This window comes from Hemitrygon akajei, chromosome 11 (genome assembly GCF_048418815.1).
Source record: "Hemitrygon akajei chromosome 11, sHemAka1.3, whole genome shotgun sequence".
In the NCBI taxonomy this organism is placed as follows: domain Eukaryota; kingdom Metazoa; phylum Chordata; class Chondrichthyes; order Myliobatiformes; family Dasyatidae; genus Hemitrygon; species Hemitrygon akajei.
This window is the reverse complement of record NC_133134.1, coordinates 84,117,925-84,143,865: the sequence shown is the minus strand read 5'-3', so window position 1 is coordinate 84,143,865 and position 25,941 is coordinate 84,117,925. Positions and strand designations below refer to the sequence as shown.

Here is a 25,941-nt window from a genome sequence, read left to right as displayed (position 1 = left end):
CTTGCTACCACCAATTCAACGCACTCCGCTACTGATACCCGTGCTTTCTGGAGGAGCCGAGCAACATAATCAGCATTTGTGCCCCCTGATGCCTTCCCTATCATTGTGAAAGATTTCAACCAGGCCCGCTGGAAAAAAGTCACTGAACAATGACACCCGCGGAATCAGAGGAGCAAACCACTGTTATACCACCATGAAGAACGCTTACCGTGCCATCCCATGCCCACACTTCGGAAAGTACAATCATCTGCCTGTATTTCTACTCCTAGCATATAGGCAGAGACTAAAGACTGCAGCATCAGTGACGAGGACCAAAAGGGTACGGTCAAGGGAGGCAGAGGCAGAGGAGCACTTTCAGCACTGCTTTGAGTCACTGGACCAGACAATATTCAGGGATTCATCTTTGAGTCCAGATGATTATGCCACAGTTGTTACTGACTTGATCAAGATCTGTGTGGAAGAGAATGCACCTTCAGGAACATACCGGACATACCCAAACCAAAAGCCATGATGAGCCAGGAGATTTTGTAGCCTACTGTGGGCTGGATCTGTGGCGTTCAAGACCGGTGATCCAGAAATAGACAAGAAGTCCACGTATAACCTACAAAGACTATATTAAGGGTGAAGAAACAATTCCAATTAAGGTTGGAGACGGAATCGAATGTATGTCAGCTCTGGCAGGGTTTGCAGGCCTATACTTCCCACATCATGAATGGCAGTGATGCTTCACTCCTAGATGAGCTGAACACCTTTTATGTACGCTTCTACCCTGGGATCAACCTATTGATACAGTTACAAAGAAGGTATGACATTGACTATACATGTAGTCCCTGGGTTACGTGCAAGTTCCGTTCCTGAGTCCGTCTTTAAGTCGGATTTGTACGGAAGTCCGAACAAGTACATCCGGTATTATTTAGCATCAGTTAGTCAAACATTTCTCTTAGTATATAGTATATATTTTACCTTTCTATGCATATAAAGCACTTAAGAAACGTTTGTATTCCAATAATTAAACCACTGCGTTGCTTAGTAATAATTGTAGCTTTCCTCGGGGCAGGGCCTTTCAAATGCTCCATTATTCTCACTTGATCTGCTATCCTTTAAAGTTGTTCCGATCGTTGACCAACTGTAGCCTAACGCTTTTCCAATGACCGATGGCGTTTCACCTCTTTCCAAATGCTTTATTATTTCCACTTTATTTTCAATCGCGATTGCTTCCCGTCAATGGAACAGAAACACTGCAGGTGGCGGCTCCTGACCTCTGCCAGCTCCTGAGGTCCGCTGGGTCCTAAGGACCACCGCACTGTGACAGGCTAAATGGGACAAGTGGCGGCTGTGCTGGCTTTGGGTATTTGATCATCCACAATATTCCGCGTGGGAATTTAAACTGGAGGTGGCAGTGTTTTTTTTACAAGGTTGAGTTGCAAGCTGGACATCAACCCAACACGGATGGTACGGGAGTCACTGGATTGCCATCATCCCGGCACACAGGAGCGGTCTGTCACTGGATTGAACTCGGGAAACTCAGTTCTCCAGCCTGGCGCTGATCTCACTGCGCCACCAGCCAACTGGAACGTTGGGGCGGGGGGGGAGGGGGGCAGGGTCAGGGTGAATCTTACTAAGAAAAATTTAAGCCAAATACAAAGTTAAACACTCAACACAGTGTCAACAGCAACAACTTAAAATGGCCGACAGCGTCGCGATCCGACTTAAAATGGCAGATGGCGTTCTCCTTCCTCGGTTCGCAAGTACAAGTTGTCCGTAAGTCGGATGTTCATAACTCGGGGACTACCTGTATTGCAATAGAGGGTTGAACGGAATTGGTGTGTCACCAAAGACACTCGCAAATTTCCACAGATATACTGTGGAGAGCATTCTAACTAGTTGCATCACTGTCTGGTATGGAGGGGCTACTGCGCAGGATCAGAAAAAGCCACAGAAAGTTGTAAACTCAGCTAACTCCATCACGGGCACTAGCCCAGAACACCTTCAAAAGGCAATGCCTCAAAAAGGCAGCATCCATCATTATGGATCCCTATCACTCAGGCATGCTGTCTTCTCATTGTTACCACCAAGGATGAGGTACAAGAGCCAAAGACAGATGCATTCAACATTTCAGGAACAGCTTCTTAACCGCTGCCATCAAATAGCCTGGGTGGAGTTGAGAATAAACTCCCACTACCTATTAAATGCTCCCAATGGCATGCATCTCAAAAAGCCGATAACAACCAAGTCCAGCTTCTGGCCTTTACGTGTGGCTTAGTGACTAAGCCTAGCAGAACTGCTTCTACTGACAGGAGAAGGAGCAAAGGCAAGTTACTGGCGCCTTAAAACAGTCACTTGGAGCAGATGGGGCTTATCAGCCATGTTTGGCGACTCATCTCGGGAAAACTTTGATGTCAAGCCTTCACTGCCTTACATCTATAGTCATTCATGGGGAAGCCTTCAGGAGTAAATCCCGAGGGAAAATCCAGAGCTGGAATCCCTAAAACAGTCCTGCATTGAGTTCAATGTTGACTGGTAACTCCTGCAACTGTATCTGTTTCTACCCTTCCTTTGGATTCATCAGCGGCATGGAGAGTGGGAGCCTGCTACGTGAGCAACTGTATTGTCCTGCCCTGACTTGTATATCACGTAGACAGCAAGACCCATGGTCAACCCTGACCAATGTAGGGCCTTGATACAGACTCATTATTGTAAATTATAGCTTTTATTGTTTTGCGGCAGCAGTAAATTGCAATACATAACAACAAATTTCACAACATTTTGCAACGATATTAAACCTAATTCTGGTTTTGATTCAGCTGCCTCAAACTCTGGAATTCACTCCGAGTCTGTGCACCCCTCTGCTGTCCTTGAGCTCTCCCTCTGCCAAAAACTGGATCCCCTCAACATTTTAGGAACAGCTTGTACCCCTTTTCCATCAGATTTATGAATGAACCCACAAACACTACTTCATATTTTTGCTCTCTTTTTGCATTACATTTAATTACTATAAAAATATACTATAGATTACAATGAAATGTACTGTATATACACATATTATTGTCCTTTGTAATATATTGTGTATTTCACTGTACTGCCACAAAATAACACATTTGTTGACTTACATCAGTGATAACAGAAAGGTAGGCAATTTTGAGAGGCATTTTTGTCTCTAGTTTGCTCTGAAATTTAACATCATGGTTAACCATCCAAACCCAATGATTTCTCTCTGTGCTTCAAAACAATACCCAACAGCTATCTGATTCCTCAAATTTCAGGTAGCCAGCTCCCTCTCTGTCTGTTTCTTTCCCATTCTGATGTACTCAGGTCATCCCACACAAACTCTACTTTCCAACCCACCCCCCTGCCCCCATCAGCTCCCAGAAACTCTGTTTCTTTTCTCTCCCTTATTTACTCCATCTACCCATTCACCCACACACTCCTCCCACCGGATCTTCTCCTCTCTACTGCATCCACACCTCCCTACTTCCCTTACCTAATTCCACATCAACCAATCAACCTTCTTTAACAGATTCCATTATTTGCAGATCTTGGTTGTCTTCACTTATCATCCACTTATCAAAATTTCCACCCCCCCTCCACCCCACACACACACACACACACACACACACACACACACACACACACACACACACACACACACACACACACACACACACACACACACACACACACACACACACACACACACACACACACACACACACACACACTCACCTCCATCTGCCCCTCATCCCAACATACCTGAATACACCTAACACCTATGACCCCCTGTCTCTCCTCTCCCCCTCCCCTCTTCATGGTGAACACCTCTACTCTCTGGTCTCAACGTGAAACGGAACAGATGACCTTTTCTGCTGACCTGATAGTTTGTGAGAGGATGTGGCACCAAACCACATTAATAGCCAATTCCTGAATCGTAAGTTTCATGCAAGTATAATCACTGATGTCGAACTTAAAATTTATTGTCACTTGCACAATTCCACGTGTGCACAGGTGCAATTAGAAACTTACTGCAGCAGCATCACAGGTAAACCGCATCAGATAAGCACCATTCTCAAGAAATCATTAATTATGCATAAATTATACACAACTTTCACAAACAGTACAATTACAACAAAAAATAGGCACGTGGTAGCATAATAGCTGTTACATCTCCGGACATTGGAGTTAGCGCCCTCTGTACGTCCTTCCCAAGGAGAGCATGGGTTTTCCCCGTGTCCTCCAGTTTCCTTTCTTGGTCCAAAAATGTACCAGGCAGGTTAATTGGTCATTGTAAATTGTTTTGCAATTAGGTTAGGGTTATATTGAGGTTGTCGAGAACTGCCGGTTAGCGTGGCTTGAAGGGCCTATTCCACGCTGCATTGCAAAAAAAAAAACATTTTTAGAAATTCATTTTAATGCAAAATTGCCATTGTGTTTCTGTACCAAGATAGTGATTTAGGTTGTGATGGTTGGTTCAGGAAGCGAATGGTTGAAGGGAAGTAGCTGTTCCTTAATCTGGTGGGGTGGGACTTCAGGTTTCTGTACCTCCTGTCTGATGGTAACTACGAGACGATGGCATGGCTCAGTCTTTGATAATGGGTGTTGTCTTCTTGCGGGTTGTCTGCTGATGGTGGGAAGGGATGTTCCAATGAAGTACTGGACAGAGTCCACTCTTCTCTACAGTTTTTTGCATCCCTGCGAATTCAGATTGCCAATCTAGACCATGATGCAACCAATCAGGATTCTTTCAACAGTACATCTCACTGCTGCTTGTGATTTATCCCACATCAATGGTGTCATCAGAAGATTTGAAGATGGCATTGGAGCTGTGCTTAGCTGCACAGATCTTCCTTCTGCGATTGTTTTTTTTCTGTTTCCAACATATACTAGGGAGTAGAGTATCCTTCCAAAGCCTGACAAAGAACTCAGAGGGGGTGAGTGTGCTGATTTTAGACCAAGGATTTGATTGTGGACTTCAGGAAAGGGGAATCAAAGGAACTGACACCAGTCTTCATTGAGGGGTCAGCAGTGGAAAGGGTGAGCAACTTCTAGCTCCGGGGCATCAACATCACAGAAGGTCTATCCTGGGCCCAACACATTGATACCATCATGAAGAAGGCTATACTTCATTAAAAGGTTGTGGAGATTTGGAATGCCCCAAAGGGACAGCATTCTAACTGGTTGTATTAGCTTCTGGTGTGGAGGCTCCAAAGCACAGGATCGCAAGAGACTGCAGAGGGTTGTAGATTTAGCAAATTCCATCACAGGATCAACCCTCGCCACAGATTGAGGACATCTTCAAGAGTGGTGCCTCAAAGAGGTGGCATCCATCAAGAAGGACCTAACCATCCAGGACATTCCCTCTTCTCGTTACTACCATCGGGTAGAAGACCCACACTTGATGTTTTAGGAACAGCTTCTCCTACTCTACCATCAGCTTTCTGAATGGGCCATGAACACTACCCTGCTATTCTGATTTAGCAGTATTTATTTATTTTATTGTAACTTGTAATCATTTGTTATGCATGCACAGTACCGTTGCTACAAAACAACGAGTGTAGCAACTAATTTCAGTGACAATGAGCAGGCTTGCCACATTTACACTGTCCCTTGCATCTGACAGCCCTGCAACCGGTCCCTGTCCGCCATCCTGGGCAAGAGCAACCTGCAGTTCGCTGGGCTGCCCATCACCCTGACCATCTCCACCAGCAGCCTCAACCTCATGGCGCCCGACTGCAAGCAGGTACAGGGCCCGTCCCCAGCTTTGATGTGTGTAGGGGTGTGCTGTCGGTGATGGGTGTGTGCGTGGAGGGGAGACGTGGATGTATGGTGATGCAAGAAAATTCACAGAGGGAGGGCAGGCAGTTGGAGGGATGGGGGTAGGGAGGGAGGCAAGGGGGTATGGAGGGAAAGAAGTGAGGAGGGGCTGGGGTAGGGCCACTTTTTATGCTATGTGTGTCTTTGCGACTCTCGTCCTATCTGTCCCTCTGTTGTTTATCCTCTTTTGTCTCTAACCACCTACCCCAAACCCCCTTTCCACCCTCACCAACTCACCCCTTTCCTCCCACTCACCTACCCACCCCTTTCCTCCCCTACCTTCCAACCCCCTCCCTACCCACCTACCCCACCTCCTTTTCTCCCCTACCTCCAACCTCCTCCCTCCCTTCCTTACCTGTTTCGCCTTCCCTTTCCCCATCCACCTTGCCCCCCCCCCCCCCCCTCCCCAGCCTTCCTCTACCAGAATAATACTTCATTTACTCTCCCACCCACACACCACTTCCCTCACCCGGTCTCACCTCTCACTTGCCTAGCGTGTATTCCTTCCTCATCCCCACGTTCTGACCACTGCCCCCTTCCTTTCCACTTTTGATGTGGAGTCTCAGCTTGAAACCTCGACTGTTCATTTGCTCCGTAAGTGCTACCTGAATTGCTGAGTTCCTCCAGCATTTCATGTGTGTTGGGTGCGTTACCGATCCTTGCTCTGTTACGCGACCAAACCCCACTATTAGTGGCTGGGCAGGCATCGTTACCTCAGCGGGGATGCAGTCTAAATGAAGAGTGTCAGCCCAAATGGCTGTCTTTTCAACTCCCTCCATAGACGCTGCCTGACCTGCTGAGTTTTGTGTGTGTTGCCTCAAGCAGCATCCGCTTTTGATGTAATTTTAAACCGGTTGTATCGTTTCTTTGTCACCAACACTGACAAAAATGTCTTTGTCTTGCAGATAATTGCTAACCACCACATGCAGTCCATATCCTTTGCCTCAGGAGGGGACCCAGTAAGTATGTACGCTGTCTGTTGTGCTTATCTTTTCCCAGCACGTCCGTGACCCCAGAGCTTGTGGTTGGCACGTGGTACTCACTTTCTTTGGAAGTGGTTGTGGGGATCTAATTGCTGGCGTGGGTGGAAGCTGATGAGAAGCAGGGAAACTAGAGTGGAACTATTCACCTGACAGGGCCAGGAGTCCATTCAGCCCTTCAAGTACACTGCTCCATTCAGTTCAATTGCTCCGAGGCCCTTCAGGCCACCGAGTGCATGCCAACCCCCAGCCACATGTGATTGGAAACTGAGCACCCAGGGAAACCCTTGCAATCACCTGGAGAAACATGCACAGTGCTGGAAGTCGTGATCGAATCGAGGTTTCTGGAGACGTTCCCTTACTGTATCTCTGTGACTGGAGTCAATGTAAGGATTCCTTGACTGCACATGGGCAGTGTTGTAACCCTGGTCTCCTTGTTCCCCTTTGCAGGACACTGTTGAGTATGTCGCTTATGTTGCCAAAGATCCTGTGAATCAAAGAGGTACGTCCCCCATATACTCTTCCTTATTGGATCCTGATACTTTGGTGATCCGAGGTTGTTCGGAACTCGAGGATGAGGCATAAAACTTATTACTTACCGTTATTTTATTAAGTGTTGCAATACAAGAGATTACACAAGAAAGAGGAGTTGAGAGAATAAAGGAAAAAAGTTGGGGTCGTTTCATATTCAGAGATAACAAAAATTCCAGCGATAACAATTAACCTATGAATAACTGAATTCAATTGGCTTGACACCTACTGCTGAAAACTAGGAGGTTTCTAGAAAAGTACAGAAGCAGCTGTAGTGTAATTACTGGAAAATTCACTGAACAATTACACATACAGATATAAAAATACAAGCAAGCACAGGAAGGTTAAGCTATAGGAAAAGTACAAGGTAACAGTTCTACACCCCGTTCCAACACCCTTCAGCACCCGTGCTCCTTTATCCGGTGACTGCTCTGTTAACCCTCCATCTCCCTTGCAGCCTGCCACATCCTCGAGTGCTCAGATGGTCTGGCACAGGACGTGATCAGCACCATTGGACAGGCCTTCGAGCTGCGCTTCAAGCAGTACCTGAAGAACCCGCCCAAGCTTGTGACCCCGCATGACAGGTAACGTCAGGGCGCATCAGATTGGGGTGTCTTTGCATGAGTTGTGTTCCATGTCAGATCATGGCATTGAGTCTCAAAGTCATACAGCAAAGAAGCAGGCCATTCAGCCCATGCTGACCAAGGTGCCCCGTCAAGATTTGGCCCCTGTCCCTACAAACCTTTCTTATCTATGAACCTGCCCAACACAAACTAAGCCAGAAGAATTCAGCGTGTCAGGCAGAATCTGTGGAGGGAAATGGCCAGTCAATGTTGCGAGTCAACACCCTTCATTGGGACTGGAAACAAGGAGGGGAGACAACCATTATAAAAAGGTGGAGGGAGACGTGGTGAGGGGTTTCAACCTGAAATGTTGACTGTCCATTTTTTTCCACAGATGCTGCCTGACCCACTGAGTTCCTCCTGCCTTTTGTGTGTTGCTTTTGATTTCCAGCATTTCTTGTGTCTCTGTGTACCTGTCCAACTGTCTGTTAGAAGTAGGTATTATATGTGCCATTATCATTTCCTCTAGTCATTCATTTCATAAACTGACCGCCTCTGGGTGAAGAGGTTACCCCTCTGGTTCCTATTTAATCTCTGCCCTCTCACCTTAAACCTGTGCCATCTAGTTTAAAGCTCCCCAACCCTGGGGAGAAAAGGCTGTGTGCATTCATTCTATCTATCTATGCCACTATTGATTTTATACACCTATAAGGTCACTCCTCATTCTTCTACACACTCAGGGATGAAGTCCTAACCTGCCCAACCTCTCCCTCTAACTCAGGCAAAGAGAAGTCCAGCAAAATCGTTGCAATTCTGTTCTGCACTCTTTCCAGTTGAAGTGAAATCCCAGCAAGGTAGCTGGTACTTTCAAATACAATTATGTAAATCTGGAATAAAACTCAAACAGTAAAGTTCAGCATGCCATGGGGGAAGAAATCCTCCGTCCTCAGCTATTCTGACCATAATTGTGACTTCTGGTCTATCAAAGTGGTTGACTCCTAATTTCCTCTGCAGTTCAGACTTCGCTGGGATGGGCAATAAATTCTGGCATTACTCAGATCAGTAACAAACTCCCTGCACCTGATCCATGTAGTCTTCCTCACTCCCAGTGCACCTAAATTCTGAGCGCACACACTCTGTGGGCTGAAGAGCTTCAAAGACCTGATGGCGCAGTGGATAGAGACACTACCTTGTGACTCCAGAGACATGGCATCTTGCGTGCACATGTGTGTGACAGTCCCATCTTCCATCATTGCGCTTGTGTGTTTGTGTCCATACCGACCTCTGGCGTTGCATGAGTGTTCAATTTACACACTTTTCCCGTGACTGCATGGGTTTCCCCACAATTCTCCAGTTCCCTCTCACATCCCAACGGTATGTGTGGTTGGTGGGTTCATCAGAATAGATAAAGGGATGTCCCCTCAGAACTGAGATGAGGAGGAATTTCTCCAGCCAGAAGGTGGAATTCATTACCATGCGGTGCTGAGCAGTGGATGTATTTAAGGCAGGGATTGATAAGTTCATGGTTCTTGATGGGTTATGGGGAGAAGGTAGGGGAATGGGGTTGAGGAAAAAAAATCAAACATCAACTAATGGTGGAGCAGACTCAGTGGGCCAAATGGCCTAATTCTGCTCCTGTGTCTTATGGCAGAGATGAGGAGGGAAAGATTGAAATAGGACCTTAGACACAACTTCTTCATAGAGAGGGTGGTGTGTATGTAAAATGAGCTGCTGGAGGAAGTGGTTGAGGCAGGTGCAATAATATCATTTAGAAGCCGCTTGGACAGGTACATGGATAGGAAACATGCTAAAAGGATGAGCTTATGTGGGCAACTTAGTTGGCAGGGAACAGTTGGGCTGAAGGACTTGTTTCCGTGATTTGTGTATGTCTCTATGACTGGTTGCTTATGTGCTATAGGCTAAACATACATCATGTGCTTGATTCTAAAAGGATTAGCTTTATTTGTCACATATACATTGCAGCGTTGAAATGTGCCGTGTGCGTCAAAGACCAACACGATCTGAGCATGTGCTAAGGGTAGCCCAGGCTTCCAGTACCAAGATAGCATGCCCACAACTTAACGCGTCCATCTTCAGAATGTGGGAGCAGCTGGAGGAAACCCACGTGGTCATGGGGAGAACACAAATTCCTTGCAGACAGTAGCGGGAATTGAACCCCGATTACAATCGCTAACTGCTACAATACTGTGCTGCCCATAGTAGTAATAGTACATCAGAGAAAACTCCACAGCAAGTCTTGATCCGCCATCATTTGAGCTCTATTCTGCTGTTGGGCTGCCTGAATGTACTTTATTTTATTTATTTAGAGATTCAACACAGAATAGATCCTTTCGGCCCAGCAAGCCGTACCGCCCAGCAGCACACCTGTTTAACCCCACCCTACTCACATGACAATTTACAACGACCTGACTGTACATCTTTGGAATATGGAAGGGAACCAGAACGTCTTGAAAAAGCACAAGCGTTCATGGGAAGAATGCACAAACTCCCGATGTCCCAAGCTGTAAAGTGTTGTGCTGACCGCTGTGCTACCAGGGCATCTTTAGTGATCCTGGCCCAACAGCAGGATGACATTGTCAGCCCTGTTGAGGAAACAGCTGGAAGTCTCTCATCTCCATGCAGCGCAGGCAGCCCATGTGTCACACATTAGCTCCTGGCGATGGATAATGCCAACAAATGCTGGATGTGGGCTCAAACAAGCTGCCAGCTTGTCACTCTTTATGTCCCAGTCTGTTCAGTTTACTCTGCCAGCCATTCAGACCAAGGCTCAATTAACACCACACTGAGTTGTTTAGATTTGCCCTTTCAGTGGTTGGCTGTCCATGCTGAGTTGTTGTCTATAAACTGAATGGATTTAGTGTGGCGTTCTAAGTACTGGACTTTTGGTACTGCAAGGGGTGTCTCATGCTTTTATTGTGCTGCTGGGTTTGTTTTGAGAAAATTCCCTAACAATTCGAAGTCTGGTAGAAGCAAGGTAGCAGTTTCCTCACAGATGGATTTCCTGCCGATCCCTCTTCAACACAGCAGTTCGTCTGAAGGATAGTGGAGAGGGTGTGTGTGATGGAGCAGTGTAGAGGCAGTTTCACTCTGTGTCTGACCCCGGGAGTGTGTGATGGGACGGTGTAGAGGGAGATTCACTCTGTGTCTGACCCCGGGAGTGTGTGATGGGACGGTGTAGAGGGAGATTCATTCTGTGTCTGACCCCGGGAGTGTGTGATGGGACGGTGTAGAGGCAGTTTCACTCTGTGTCTGACCCCGGGAGTGTGTGATGGGACAGTGTAGAGGGAGTTTCACTATGTGTCTGACCCCGGGAGTGTGTGATGGGACAGTGTGGAGGGAGTTTCACTCTGTGTCTGACCCCGGGAGTGTGTGATGGGACAGTGTGGAGGGAGTTTCACTCTGTGTCTGACCCCGGGAGTGTGTGATGGGACGGTGTGGAGGGAGTTTCACTCTGTGTCTGATTCCGGGAGTGTGTGATGGGACAGTGTAGAGGGAGCTTCACTCTGTGTCTGACCCCGGGAGTGTGTGATGGGACAGTGTAGAGGGAATTTCACTCTGTGTTTGACCCTGCGAGTGTGTGATGGGACTGTGTAGAGGGAGCTTCACTTTGTGTCTGACTCCAGGAGATACTCAAGGAAGGGGAGGGAGAAGGATGGAGAGAGCGATTCTTGGGGAGGAATAGGGATACAGAAGATTCTCAAGGCGGGAGAGGTAAATAGAGATTCTCATGGAGGAAAGGGATAGGGAAAGAGAGAGCGAGAGTCTCAGAGAGAGACAGGGAGAATAGACAGACTCAAGGAGAAGGACAGACCAGAGTCTCAAAGACAGACATAGCACAACAAGAGGCTCTTCTACCCACTGAGTCCATTCTAACCACCAACCCCCTATTTACACTGACCCACATTCCCATCAACTCCTTGCAGAACTTACCGCTTATCCACACACCCTGGGGAGTGACTTTCATCATTAGGTTGGGGATGGGGGGAACTGCTGTGCCCACACGGTCACAAGGAGAACATAAAAACCACACACACACACACCAATTGTCAACATTGACACACAGTCTCTGGAACCACGTGTCAACGGTCTACCCGTTGTGCCACCGCCCCATTTTGAATGCTAATCTGTCTTTTGTTTCTGTGTTCCCGGCACACTCAAGGATGGCAGGATTTGATGCCTCGGCATGGGACGAGGAGGAGGATGAGCAAGCGGACCACCAGTACTACAACGACTTCCCGGGCAAGGAGCCCCCTCTTGGTGGGCTGGTGGATATCAGGCAGCGGGAAGGGGTGGCAGCCCCCAGGAATTCAGCTGCGTCATCTCAACTGCCCAATCACATGGGAGCCACGTTGGTCAGTGTCCTGTATTGTGTGCCACACATTGATCGGTTCTCGCTGAGCCCCTGCGGTGGTGTAGTCACCAGAAAGACTAGCATTCATCGCCCATCCCTCATTGCCCCTCGAGAGTAGGGTGAGGTTGTAAACCGCCATCTTGAATCACCATAGTCTGTGTGGGGAAAGGTGCTCTTGTGGTTCTGATGGGGACAGAGTTCTGGGATTCAGACATGGTGATGGTAGGACAGAGTATCGAGTACAGCTATGGTCACCCTGTTAATTAGAAAAATGTTATTTAACTGGAAAGAGTGCGGTGAAGATTTACAAGGATGCTGCCAGGACTGGAGGGCCTGAGTTATAGGGAGAGATTGGGCTGTTTGCATCTTGGAACGTAGGAGCATGAGGGGACAACCTTATAGAACTGTTTAAAATTATAAGCAGCATAGATTACAGAGCCAGCGGCCTGGATTCAATTCTTCTGCTGTGTGTAAGGAGCTTGTGTGTTCTCCCCGTGAACCTATGAGGGTGCTCTGGTTTCCTCCCACGTTCCAAGGACGTATGGGCTAGTATGTTGGTTGGTCACGTGGATGTAATAGGGCAGCCAGTGCTCATTTTCCAGAAGGGTCTATTCCCGTGCTGTATTTCCAAATAAAATTTTTTGAAAAATAAAGGAAGTCCATAAGAGCAAAGTCAATCCATTCAATCCACTCCACATTCTCTCACAGCTGATTTATTATCCCCTTAGCTCCATTCTCCTGCCTTCTCCATGTTATCTTTGACACCCTTACTGATCAACAACATCAATCTCCACTTCAAATGTATTTAATGACTTGGCCACCACGGCCATCTGGAGCAATGAATTCTACAGATTCACCTCCCTCGGATAAAGGAATTCCTCCTCATCTTATTCTAAAGGGGTGTCCCTCTGTTCTGAGGCTGTGCCTGTTGGTCCTAGACTCTCCCACTATTGGAAACATCCTCTCTAAAAAGGTGGATGGAAGCAATTATTTTCGCCAGTGTAAGGAAATTCAAAACTTGGGGACATAGATAGATAGATAGATACTTTATTCATCCCCATGGGGAAATTCAACTTTTTTCCAATGTCCCATACACTTGTTGTAGCAAAACTAATTACATACAATACTTAACTCAGTAAAAAATATGATATGCATCTAAATCACTATCTCAAAAAGCATTAATAATAGCTTTTAAAAAGTTCTTAAGTCCTGGCGGTAGAATTGTAAAGCCTAATGGCATTGGGGAGTATTGACCTCTTCATCCTGTCTGAGGAGCATTGCATCGATAGTAACCTGTCGCTGAAACTGCTTCTCTGTCTCTGGATGGTGCTATGTAGAGGATGTTCAGAGTTATCCATAATTGACCGTAGCCTACTCAGCGCCCTTCGCTCAGCTACCGATGTTAAACCCTCCAGTACTTTGCCCACGACAGAGCCCGCCTTCCTTACCAGCTTATTAAGACGTGAGGCGTCCCTCTTCTTAATGCTTCCTCCCCAACACGCCACCACAAAGAAGAGGGCGCTCTCCACAACTGACCTATAGAACATCTTCAGCATCTCACTACAGACATTGAATGACGCCAACCTTCTTAGGAAGTACAGTCGACTCTGTGCCTTCCTGCACAAGGCATCTGTGTTGGCAGTCCAGTCTAGCTTCTCGTCTAACTGTACTCCCAGATACTTGTAGGTCTTAACCTGCTCCACACATTCTCCATTAATGATCACTGGCTCCATATGAGGCCTAGATCTCCTAAAGTCCACCACCATCTCCTTGGTCTTGGTGATATTGAGACGCAGGTAGTTTGAGTTGCACCATATCACAAAGTCCTGTATCAGTTTCCTATACTCCTCCTCCTGTCCATTCCTGACACACCCCACTATGGCCGTGTCATCAGGTTTAAAAGGGTCCTGAGTGTATGGAACAAGCTATTAGACGAAGTGGTTGAGGTGGGTACAGTACTATCATTTCAGAAACACTTGGATTGTACATTGAGGGTGGGGCTTGGAGGGATGTGAGCCGAATGCAGGAAATCAGGACTAGCTGTGTGGATACCGTGGTTCGGCTGAAGGGCACACATCCGTACGGTGTTGCTGTACGGCTCCGACGTCACAGCAGTGAATGATGGCTGAGGGGGAGCCTATGAATGATGCTGTTTCACTTGGCAGGAGAACTGGTGGGTTCAGGAAGGATTGTTGGAATAGGCCATGGTGCGTTTTAGAGACAGTGCACACTACACCTGCTGTGGTGGAGGGAGAGACAATCTAGGGATGAAGATGGGCTGCTTTGTCGTGTGTGTGAGATAGGTGTACATGGGTGGTTTGTGTTTGGTACGAACTTGGTGGGCCAAAGGGCCTCTTTCCATGCTGTATGAACCTATGCAGAGGCCTGAGTTCAAATCCCACCAGGAATTACAGAATTAAAATTCATTTAATAGTCTTGTAAAGCCTGTGCTGTAGAAATTCAAATGTTTTCAGACTATAATCCAGCTGTTTTACTCCCCATTCACCTCTTTGTGCAGCCCGTTGGCCAGACATCTGGGAATCTCTACGACATTCGCTCCTCTGACGCTCAAAAGCATCCATCCACGGTACAAGGTGAGTGGCGGGGTGGGTTCACCGATCATTGCTTCTGGGTTACGGACTGATTCCCAGTGGATCAATCAGAGTAGCACACTGAGGTCTGCCAGAGCCCACATGTCATTGGGATGTGGGAGGAGAAACACACATGGTCACAGGGAGAACAAGCAGTCTCCACATGTTCACAAGCATACATGCATGCACACACAGAGCGCCAGAGGTCGGGCTCAAACCCGAGTCCCTGGAGCCATGAGGCATTGGCTCTACTGGAAAGCTACTGGGTCCCTCTACCCTGTTCTTATTCAATAACATTGTGGGGATATTTAACTCTTCTTAATTTTCCCAGTGTCCACCTATATGATGAAAGCTAGTTAACCTGAGTTGTTAACTGTGAGCCTCTCTCACTTCTCCCTCTGCCCTCTCTATCCCTCAACCCCCTTCCTTGTCCCTTACCACTTTCCTTCCTCCCTCCTTCCTCCTCTGACCTTTTCTCCTCATTGCCCCTCTACCCTCTCCCCTCTTTGTTCCTCGCTCCCTCCCTCTTAGCCTCCCCCTTTCTCTCAATCCCTCTCCCCTATTCCATCCCTCTTCCTCCACCCCTACCCTTCTCCCTTCCTTTCACTCACTCCCTTTACCTCCCTCACTACTCTGACCCACAACCCCACTCCCTCCTTCTCCCCATTACCCCTCTTGTCTCTCTTCCCTCCCTCTCTTTCCCTTCCTCTCTCCCTCCCCTTCTCTTCCTCCCCCTCCCTCCATCGCTCCACCATCCTCTCCCCCCCCCCCCCCCACGGGTAGTGCCACATGCCTGCTGAGCGCTCTCAGCGTTCCTCAGGCCAGGTCCGATATTCCTTGTTGGGCAATTCCTGGGAAGCCCACCATCTCTCTCCACGTACCTGCGGGCACCAGGGCACCACGGAGGGCTGCAGTGGTGAAGCAACCTGTTTTGACCCGGTGCCCTGTGACCTCCGCAGGTGCCGTCCCGAACAGGTTTACACAGCCTGGGAAGAGCAGCAGCCGTTCTGACCTGTTCGACGACCCATCGTACGTCAATGTGCAGAGCCTGGAGAAAGGGAAGCCCCAGCCCGGGGCCACTCACACCAACGGCAACACCCAGAAGGACATCTTCGACATGAGTGAGTGTCCCGGTGAGATTCCGTGAAGTATAGACACGTTGTATCCCCGCTCGTCAAGGAAACCAGAGTCACACAGAATGGAAACAGACCTTTGGCCCATCTAAGCTAGTCCCATTTGGCCCATATCTCTCTATACCTTTTAGAACTGTTAATGTACCTGCTTCAACCACTTCCTCTTGAAACTCGTTCCATAGATGAACCACCCCCCGGATGAAAGTTCCAAATAAATCTCTCCCCTCTTCCCTCTCACCTTCAACCTCTACCCTCTAGCTCTTGATTCACCAACCCTAGGAAAAAGGTCTGTGTGCATTCGTCATATATATACCCCTCATGATTTTATATATCTCTATCAAGACACTTCTCAGTGTGCTGCGCATCAATGAGATAAGTCCCAACCTGCTCAACCTCTCCCTATCCTTTGATTCCTGGCAAGAAAGATCTCATCCCAAAAGGTGACTGTTTACTCATTTCTGTTGATGCTGCCTGGCCTGCTGAGTTCCTACCAACGTTTTGTGTGTGTCACTTTGGATTTCCAGTATCTGCAGGTTTTTTCATGTTTGCTCCTTATAAACCTCATCTGCAGCTTAATTGGCATCTTTCCTGCAGTAGAGTGACCAAAAGCGAGCACAACATTCCAAATGTGGTCTCACTACCATCTTGTACAACATCGCATCACAACTCCTGTACTCAGTGCCCTGACTGATGAAGGCCAGCGTGCCAGATGCATTCTTCACTGCCCTGTCTACCTGTCACTCCACTTTCAGGGAACCATATACCTGTACCCCTAGGTGCCTCTGTTTCACAACGGTCCCAGGGCCCGTCCAGTGTGTCGCATTTAACAGAGTTAAATTCCATTTGCCATACCTCAGCCCGCTTACCCAACAGATCAAGATCCCTCCATAAATCCTGATAACCGTCTTCATTGTTAATGACACTCTCAGTGTATTATGACCAGGAATTTTTTCCTCTTTAGGAACCGTGGAACAGCAAGGACGTATTTAGAGAAATCTGGATATAGAGGGATAAATAATCAGGGAGGAATGATGAGGGGCAGAAAAATAGCAGAGTGCGGAGGGACCAAATGGCCTAATTGCCAGATGTTCACCATTTCAGTCTGCTTACGAGTTTGTTAAGTCAAGTACAGGTACAGGTACAATGAACTACTTGCTTGTTTTAGTATCACAGTTACACAGACAACATTAATTATAGAAGTCAGTGTAGAAAAACACTCTGAAGAGAAAAATTCCATTCATTTCCGGTTGCCCTTTGTAGGAAGGATGTAGAGACTTTGGAGAGGGTGCAGAAGAGTTCACTTTTATGCTGCCTGGATTAGAGGGCATGAGCTAGGAGGAGAGATTGGACAATTTAGGTTGTTTTCTCTGGAGCGGCAGAGGCTGAGGGGAGACCTGATAGAGGTTTATAAAATTATGAGGGGCATAGATAGAGTAGACCGCCAGTCTCTCTGTCCCAGGGTCAAAATGTCTAGAGGTGTCTATTTAAGGTGAGAGGGTTAATTAAGTTCAGAGGAGATGTGCAGAGAAAATTTTTTACACAGAGTGGTGGGTGTCTGGAATGTGCTGCCGGGTTGGTATAGGAGGCGGACACAATAGAGGTGTTTAAGAGGCTCTTGAATAGCACAGGAATGTGCAGAGAATGCGGGTTTGAGCATTGTGTAGACACAAAGAGTAAGCAGCCAGTATCTTTTTCCCGGGGTGAAAATGACAAATTAGTCCAAAGAAATTCAGGTCAAGGTGAGTTTATTATCATGTATACAAGGATGGTGAGGTACAGTTGCAATGAAAATCTTGCTGCTCATAGATATAGACAGCATGTAAATTATACACAAATCATATAAAGTGTTAAATAAAGGCTGTGCAAAACAAAACAGCCCACTATCAGACACAGATCACACATAGTTAGTCTATATTACACCAGGATATCACTGATAGATTTACGAGGATGTCTCCAGGACTTGAGTTATCGTGAGAAGCTGGCACTTTATCTCTTGGGGTGTAGGAGACTGATGAGACCTTAAAGAGATGTTTAAAATCATAGGAGAGTTGATAGGATTTTTGCACAGCCTTTTTCTGAGGAAAGTGGAACAGTTTTAGAGGACACAGGTGTAAGGTGAGAAGGAGAAGTTTTAAAAGGGGCCTGAGAGGGAGCAGAAGGTGGCCAGTATTTGGAACATGCTTCCAGCAGAAGAGATCAAGGCAGGTACATTAACAGCATTGAAGATGTACTTGGACAGGTGCGTGGATAGGAAAGGTTCAGAGGCATATGGGACAAATATTCTTATTGTAACTAATAGCATTTTTATGTCTGCGGCAAAATGAATTTCACACCGTATGTCAGTGATAATAAACCTGACTCTGATCTCTTGTACTTTCAATTCAGAGCCGTTCGAGGATGCGCTGAGGTCTCCCCACCAGCTGCCTCTTGCCAGCAGCCCTCCCACGCACATCACAGCCTCCATGGAGGAACAGCTGCTGAAGGAGGTCTGGTACCAAGGCAAGATGAACCGCAAGGAGGCTGAGAAGCTGCTACGGTCCAACGGTGACTTCCTGGTGCGCGAGAGCACCACCACCCCCGGCCAATACGTGCTGACCGGGCTGCAGAACGGACAACCCAAGCACCTGTTGCTCGTCGACCCAGAGGGCGTGGTAAGCTCCGAGTCACACCGCCCGTGTCGGCCTGCGCCCCTGCCCCTCTCCAAACTCTCCTGCGAAACACGGGTGATCATTTTCCGTTAGGGTGTTGGTAACTTCAACGGCGATAAGGCAGGCAGGGTGGCGAAGGCATTTGGCACACTCTCCTTCAAAGTCAAAGTCGTTTGCTGCCATATGCATTTGTACATGTACATTGTACATATGAACTGAGAGGAAAAGTAAACCTGACACAAAGAAATGGCAGAGCAGACTCGATGGGCCAAATGGCCTAATGCTCCTGTGGTCTTAGGATATGCACGGTGCAATGAAGAGCTTACACGCAGCAGTATCACAAGCACACAGCATCACATAGGCAGCATTCACTAGAAAAAAAATCAGACTATATACAATCTTTGCAGGAACATGATTAGAAAAAAAAATATCCATTTTAGTGATCAAAGTGGTCTCACTGTTGCTATACTGAGTCAGTGCTTAATTGATTTATTATTGTCACGTGTACCGAGATACAGTGAAAAGCTTTTACTTGCATGCCATCCATATCGAGTACATTGTGTTCAAGTACAGTGTTGTGCAGAAGTCCAAGGCATATATATCACCTTGGTCTCTATTGGGAACTGAGTGAGGGAAGGTGGCAGGGAGAAGGGGAATCATGGTTGGGAAAGGAGGAAGGGAGAGGGGAGGGAGCAGGAAACACCAGAGGACATTCTGTAATGATCAATAAACCAATTGTTTGGTGTCTCGGGGTTGGTGTGTCTGCACCCATGCCACCCCCTGGCCCTGGCACTCCTTCTCTTCCACCTGTCTCACACCCTTCCACAGCACTCCAACCCTGGCTCCTGCCAGATTTACAACCTCACTCTGCACACTGTGGTGTCAAATAGAGTACTGTGCAAAGGTCTTGGGTGCTCTAGCTATATAGAAACATAGAAAACTACAGCACAATACAGGCCCTTTGGTCCTTACCAGAGAAATTACCTAGGGTTACCCATAGCCCTCTGAGTTCCGTGTACCTGTCCAAGAGTCTCTTAAAAGACCCTATTGTATCCGCCTCCACCGCCGCTGCCGGCAGCCCATTCCACGCGCTCACCACTTTCTGCACAACAACAACTTGCCCCTGGCATCTCCTCTCTACCTACTTCCAAGCACCTTAAAACTGTGCCCTCTTGTGATAGCCATTCCAGCCCCAGGAGAAAGCCTCTGACTATCCACATGATCAATGCCTCGCATCTTATATACCTTATATACATAGGTGTGCCTAAGACTTTTGCACAGTACTGTAGATCGAGGCAGTTAGAGGAAAACGGAATGAGAAATATAGTGTTACAGAGAAATGCAGTACAAGTAGACAATAGGGTACAAGAGCCACAATGCGGTAAGTTGGAAGATTAAGTCTTCAGCATGGACGAGTTGGGCTGAAGGGCCTGTTTCTATGCTGTATGATTCTTCCTTCCACTTTCAACTTCAGGGTTAGGGAGCAGGATATTGGGACAGGAGGAAGGAACCTCTCTCTGCCTCGCCACGAGATCGGGACTGGTGACCTGTTACCCCCAACATCGTGGGGCATCTTCGTACAGTGACTGACTCAAGTTTAACCCCTGGCCCATATATGCCTGAGAAAGTGAGTCACAAATTGTCACAGCCCTGCCCCTCTTCTTTGGGGAGCATGTACTCACCTTCACTCCAGGGAAACGGTGGAATTCCTTGGACTTGTTCCTGTTTTTGTCTCTCCCATCACTTGCCTTGAAACCCTAATCAAATCAACATTTAAACTGAATCCCAGAGAGGTTGTCCCCGTTACCGCCTGCCCTTTCTGATGGGAGAAAAAGATCCCACAGCCTCGCTCTTGGAGGGCAAGTTTTCCCAGCCTTTTCTCAGGAGGAGCAGCAATATTGTCGTGCACTGCTCCTTTGTGGGGTCTTGCTTTGTGCCATTGGCAGTCATGTTTGCCGTGTGCTTGGTCATGTCTCCTAATTAATTAACGGACCTCATGTTTTTTTTTCATTTTTACCCTCGCTCCCCCTTCCTCCCCCTCCCCTTCCCCCTACCCCTCATCCCTCCTCTAACTCACCTTCTCCTCCACCTCTTCTCTCTTCCCCCACCCCTTCCTCCTCTCCCTCCCCTCCTTGTCCCAGGTGCGGACCAAGGACCACAGGTTTGAGAGTGTGAGCCACCTGATCAGCTACCACATGGACAACCAGCTGCCTATCCTGTCGGCGGGCAGCGAGGTGTGCCTGCAGCAGCCCGTGGAGCGCAGACTCTAGTCCCGTGAGCGTGGCCCGCCATCACCGCACAGCAGGTCTCTTGCTTCAGTCTGGATGGAAGTGCTGCTATTTGTTGAAAAGCTTTCCTTCGGATGGACGGATAGATGCTGGATTTTGCGAAGGTCGTCACACCAACTGGGGGCGGCCAGGAAATACCTGACATCCATGGTCACATAGTAACCCTCTGGCTCACGGGAGGCTCCGCATTCCTATCCCTGGAAAACTGTGGTTCCTTTCCAGAAACTTTGCACCTTTACGTGGGAGGTTATACATCTGCTCCAATACTCCTCTTCCCCTCCTCCATCCTCCCTCTTGCCCACCCTCTGCCTCCTCCTCTTCCCTCTCCTCATTCCTCCTTCCTCTTCTACTCTCCCTCTCTTCTTCACCTCTCCATCTTTTTCCCTCCTTACCTCTTTATCTCTCCCTCCCTTTATCTCTCTCCCTCCCTCTTTCTTTCTCTCTCCCTCCCTCTTTCTCTCTCCCTCCCTCTTTCTCTCCCTCCCTTCCTCCCTCTTTCTCTCTCTTCCTCCCATCTCACTCTCTCCCAACTTTTCTCTCACTTTTTCCCTTCCTTTCCCCCTCCCTCTCACTTTACCTTTCCCCCTCCTATTCCCTTTTCTCCCATTTCTCTCACTCTCTCCCTTTCTCTCCCCACATTTTCTAGCTCCCCTTCTCTCCTTCCCTATCTTTCTCTCTCCCCCTTCCTCTCTCCATTTCTCTTCACTACCCATCCCCCCTCTCTCACGCACATCCCTACCACTGCACAATCAGGTTTCTTCTCTCTGGATGACAGTGAGGGAGGGGGAGGGTTGGTGTGAGAGGGAGGGACAAACTCCACACCTCCCCTCCTGTTGCACTGTGTGGGGGGGGGGGGGGGCTAGAATACTTCACCTGGCCAGAGGTGCTGGACTCTGCTGGATAAAGGTACAAAAATGCATCGACGAACAGCCAGGACTGGGGGTAGAGGGTGAAGCAAACGGTCCCAATCACTGTCCTGGTGTAAAGCTGAGGGGCGGCGACCCCTTTTAGCAAAGCCGCTAGCATTTAAATACTCCTGTGGCTTGGGACTGTGAGTGCCTGGGGATGAGTGTAGGTAAAATGGGGAGTAGGGGATGTTGGGGTTCAGCTACCAGACCGGGTGGGTACATGGGTGAGTTTCGGGTGGTGGTGGCCTTCTGTCCACAATCCATTCAGTAGCCTGAGCTCCTGCACACACGCACGCACACACACACACGCGCACACAGACACACACACACGCGCACGCGCCCACCCGCTTGCACCTTCCTAGTGAAGCAGTGGGTGGAGAGAGCAGTAAGCCTTCCAGCCTGGGCTGAAGCTGGCTGCCTCTTCCATCCCTGTCGTCCCCTCCCCACCCGGAATCTCTCCCTAGCCTTTAGTGAGAAGCCAAACGCAACAGGGGTTGGAATCTTGTCATGCGCTCGCAGGTGGGGGTGCGTGTTTGGGATCTACTCTTGCGCAGGGGGTTGGTAAGATCTTCCTTTGCCTGGAGAGGTTGGGGTTCAGGGTTGAGATCGTCCCGTGCACAGGGAGTCAGGGGGATCTTCCTATGCATGGGGGGCAGACTCAGTACAGATCTTCCTATGTACGGACAGGATGGTGAGGTTTGGTGAGGAGCCAAACACAACGCTCACACAGTGTGGGCTCTAGAAGAAGTGAGATGTAACAGGAGGACCCCAGTTACATCCTCAAAGCCCCTACCACCCACCCCTCTCCCCAGTTACACATACGGTCTAAACCCCCACCACCCCCTCTCTCCCCAGTTACCTGTCTAAATCCCCACCACCCCTCTCTCCCAACTGTGCTTTAAGCTCTCCTTATCCAGCTCCCAACTCCAAAGCTTTGAGTCAGGGTCAAGAAGATTGCCTGAAGACAATCCAAACGGAGCAGTTTTCCCTTCCCTCGCTCTCCTGCCACCCCTCACCCATGTGCCTGCCCCCCTACAGCTGCTCACCCTCCAGGCTCCTTGCCTCTGCTCTGTAATATCATGGCTGTTCTACCTCAATCCCCATCTGATCTCTTAATGTGCATACATCCCTCAATCTTGAGCTGAAAAGACCCTGAACAATGGAGCACCGGGTTAGTTAGCTAGTTAGATCCATCTCCTCTAGGAGCATAGGCTGCTGCAAGCAGCTTGCCACAGCTCTCTGTTCTGGACCAGTCCTCTCAAGCGGTACCCAGATGTAACCCGTCTTCAAAGATATGTCTTCTTGCCAGAATGAGGTTCTTGGAGCTTCTGCTGGTGTTTCTATAACTCTAGGTTTTTACTGGATGGGGTTGCTAGCCCCAAGCCCGACCCTCCTCCTCCTTTTGCAGCTGGGCTTGGGACAGTCTACGGCAGAGTTATGGAGCATCGGGGGAGTAGAGAATTCCCAAAGATCCCTGTCCCTGTGAACAGCTGTGCCTCTCAGTTTCTAACAGGGTTCCTCATCCTTCGCTTGCTGTCCACCCTCTTCAAAAGAAAATGACAACTTTATAACTTAAGAAGAGCTAGTAGGCAGTTCCTGCTTCCCTCTCCAAGGTCAAGGGCAGCAGGCTTGTACTTTAGAGCAGTTTCATTTTCAAAGCAGCGTGAATATTTCTCCCAGGAGATTGGTACTCAGGAAACCAAAAGGCTTGTGCAGGAACCAAGCACATGTTCTGTGAGTCCCTGGCATCAGGAGGCAGCAAGCTCACCACAACGTGACTGCAGAAATCCACCGGTAACTTCATTTACCCAATCCCCAAAGGTTATGGGAGAGTAGCAATGGGCAGAGCCCTGGGAAAAGGCTCAGTCTTAAAAGGGTGTGGGGCATGAAGTGAAGGCAAATCTGCCCAAGGTGACGCTGGATTAAGGTACCACTCTGTGTCACTGATGTGATGTTTTTAAAAATCATTTAGTGCAATATTTTGAAGTAGGGCTACTGTAAAGGGATCCTACTCAACTATCTAACCTGTGCTGTCCCTGTGTGTGATGGGACAGTGTAGAGGGAACTTCACTCTGTGTCTGACCCCGGGAGTGTGTGATGGGACGGCATAGAGGGAACTTCACTCTATGTCTGACCCCGGGAGTGTGTGATGGGACGGTGTAGAGGGAGTTTCACTCTGTGTCTGACCCTGGGAGTGTGTGATGGGACAGTGTAGAGGCAGTTTCACTCTGTGTCTGACCCCGGGAGTGTGTGATGGGATGGTGTGGAGGGAGCTTCACTCTGTGTCTGACCCCGGGAGTGTGTGATGGGACACTGTAGAGGGAGTTTCACTCTGTGTCTGACCCCGGGAGTGTGTGTTGGGACAGTGTAGAGGGAGTTTCACTCTGTGTCTGACCCCGGGAGTGTGTGATGGGACACTGTAGAGGGAGTTTCACTCTGTGTCTGACCCCGGGAGTGTGTGATGGGATGGTGTGGAGGGAGCTTCACTCTGTGTCTGACCCTGGGAGTGTGTGATGGGACAGTGTGGAGGGAACTTCACTCTGTGTCTGACCCCGGGAGTGTGTGATGGGGCAGTGTAGAGGGAACTTCACTCTGTGTCTGACCCCGGGAGTGATGAGAGTCACTCAGGACAAAAACAATAGGGGCCAGTCCTTCTTAGTCTGAAGCTCTTACTTTGCCTGAAGTTTCTGCAGAGTGAAACAACAGAGAGAGAGAGGGAGAGTTTCAACAGTCTAGATGAAGGGTCTCAACCTGAAATGTCGACTGTCCCTTTCCCTCCACAGATGCTGCCTCACCCGCTGAGTTTTTCCAGCATTTTGTGTGTTACTGTGAAAGAAGCGAGTTGGTTCAGGGAGTAAGTGTGATGTGTGGGGGGTGGGGAGATCAGTGAAAGCTGATGCTAATTAAGAAGAACTGTTGCTTCTGAGTCCACTGCCATTTTGCTGGTGTGATTAGATTGTAGATTGTGTGCATTACCTGGTGGTTAACCTTTGGAAATTGCTACCACTGACCACCCAGTGAGGGTGATCATGGGACAAAAATGGAGGGGTCTGGGGGGTGGTTTTAAGGTTGAAGTGACTCCAGACCTTCCATCAGGGTCGGGGATGGAACTCGGAGGCCCTTCCTCTGCCCATGCTTATTCTGGCACTGATTAGAAGCACAGGCCACCGAAGAGGCCCCACCCTCAAGATACAGAGTTTACTCAGTCACCTGCAGAAGAACCGTGCCTTTTGCCACTTGTGGCCTGAATGTTTATGCAAAGTACTTTATCCAATCATTTGTCTAAAGAACCTTGTAAATAATGTATTTTCCTCACCATCTCCTATTCCTATATCTGCATGTACATTATCTGGTATTCTGAAGCCAAAGTGAGATTACCACATATTCCTGATTACACCTCATTTTATGGACTTCATTGGATTGAGATCCAAATATGTATTGTACACCAAAATTTGTGGAAGAGTTTTTAAACAAATATTTTATTGGGCCTTCCTGCTGTTTTTTTTTTCTTGTCCATAGGAGTTTGTTAAGAAGTCGTATGATGTGTTGGCCTTCATCAACCATGGGATTGAGTTCAAGAGCCGTGAGGTATATAAGACCTTAGTTAGACCCCACTTGGTATTCAGTTCTAGTCACCTCATTACAGGAAGGATGTGGATACAGAGGAAATTTACAAGGATGTTGCCTGGATTGGAGAGCATGTCTTATGAGAATAGGTTAAGTGAACGGCATTTTCTCCTTAGAACGATGGAGGATGAGAGGTGTATAAGATGATGGGGTTGAGAGGGAAAATCAGCCATGATGATCATAGTGTTGTTAAACCAGTGATTAGGGTTGTGCCGGTCGGTTCAGGAACCGAATGGTTGAAAGGAAGTAACTGTTCCTAAACCTGGTGGTGTGGGACTTCAGACTTCTGCACCTCCTGCCCGATGGGAGTTTCCTTCTAGAGCCAGCATCTCCTGTAGATACTTCTGATGGGATCAATACTACCAATGGTGGTGAAAACAACATTTAACACACTGGCCTTCAGTCAGTGGTTGGGAGTGATAGTGCAGTTGAATAAGCCATTGGTAAGGCTGCACTTGGGGTACTGTGTACAATTTTGGTCACCCTGTTGCA

The 25,941-nt window shown here is 48.2% G+C and overlaps 1 protein-coding gene across 2 annotated transcripts in view; it reads left to right on the top strand.

Annotated features, from left to right (window-relative positions):
- Window positions 1-25,310, top strand: part of shc1 (SHC (Src homology 2 domain containing) transforming protein 1) — a 46,443-nt gene extending 21,133 nt beyond the window's left edge. The window contains exons 4-12 of one of the 2 annotated variants that reach the window (XM_073061264.1): window positions 5,615-5,734; window positions 6,714-6,767; window positions 7,239-7,290; window positions 7,777-7,903; window positions 12,063-12,255; window positions 14,773-14,848; window positions 15,805-15,978; window positions 18,364-18,629; window positions 20,768-25,310. In XM_073061264.1, coding sequence (XP_072917365.1) covers window positions 5,615-5,734; window positions 6,714-6,767; window positions 7,239-7,290; window positions 7,777-7,903; window positions 12,063-12,255; window positions 14,773-14,848; window positions 15,805-15,978; window positions 18,364-18,629; window positions 20,768-20,896 — 1,191 coding nt within the window. In that variant the 3' untranslated portion in view covers window positions 20,897-25,310. The remainder of the gene's footprint in view (window positions 1-5,614; window positions 5,735-6,713; window positions 6,768-7,238; window positions 7,291-7,776; window positions 7,904-12,062; window positions 12,256-14,772; window positions 14,849-15,804; window positions 15,979-18,363; window positions 18,630-20,767) is intronic. The other variant, XM_073061265.1, reaches the window with a different exon arrangement.
- The last annotated feature ends 631 nt before the right edge of the window (window positions 25,311-25,941 follow it).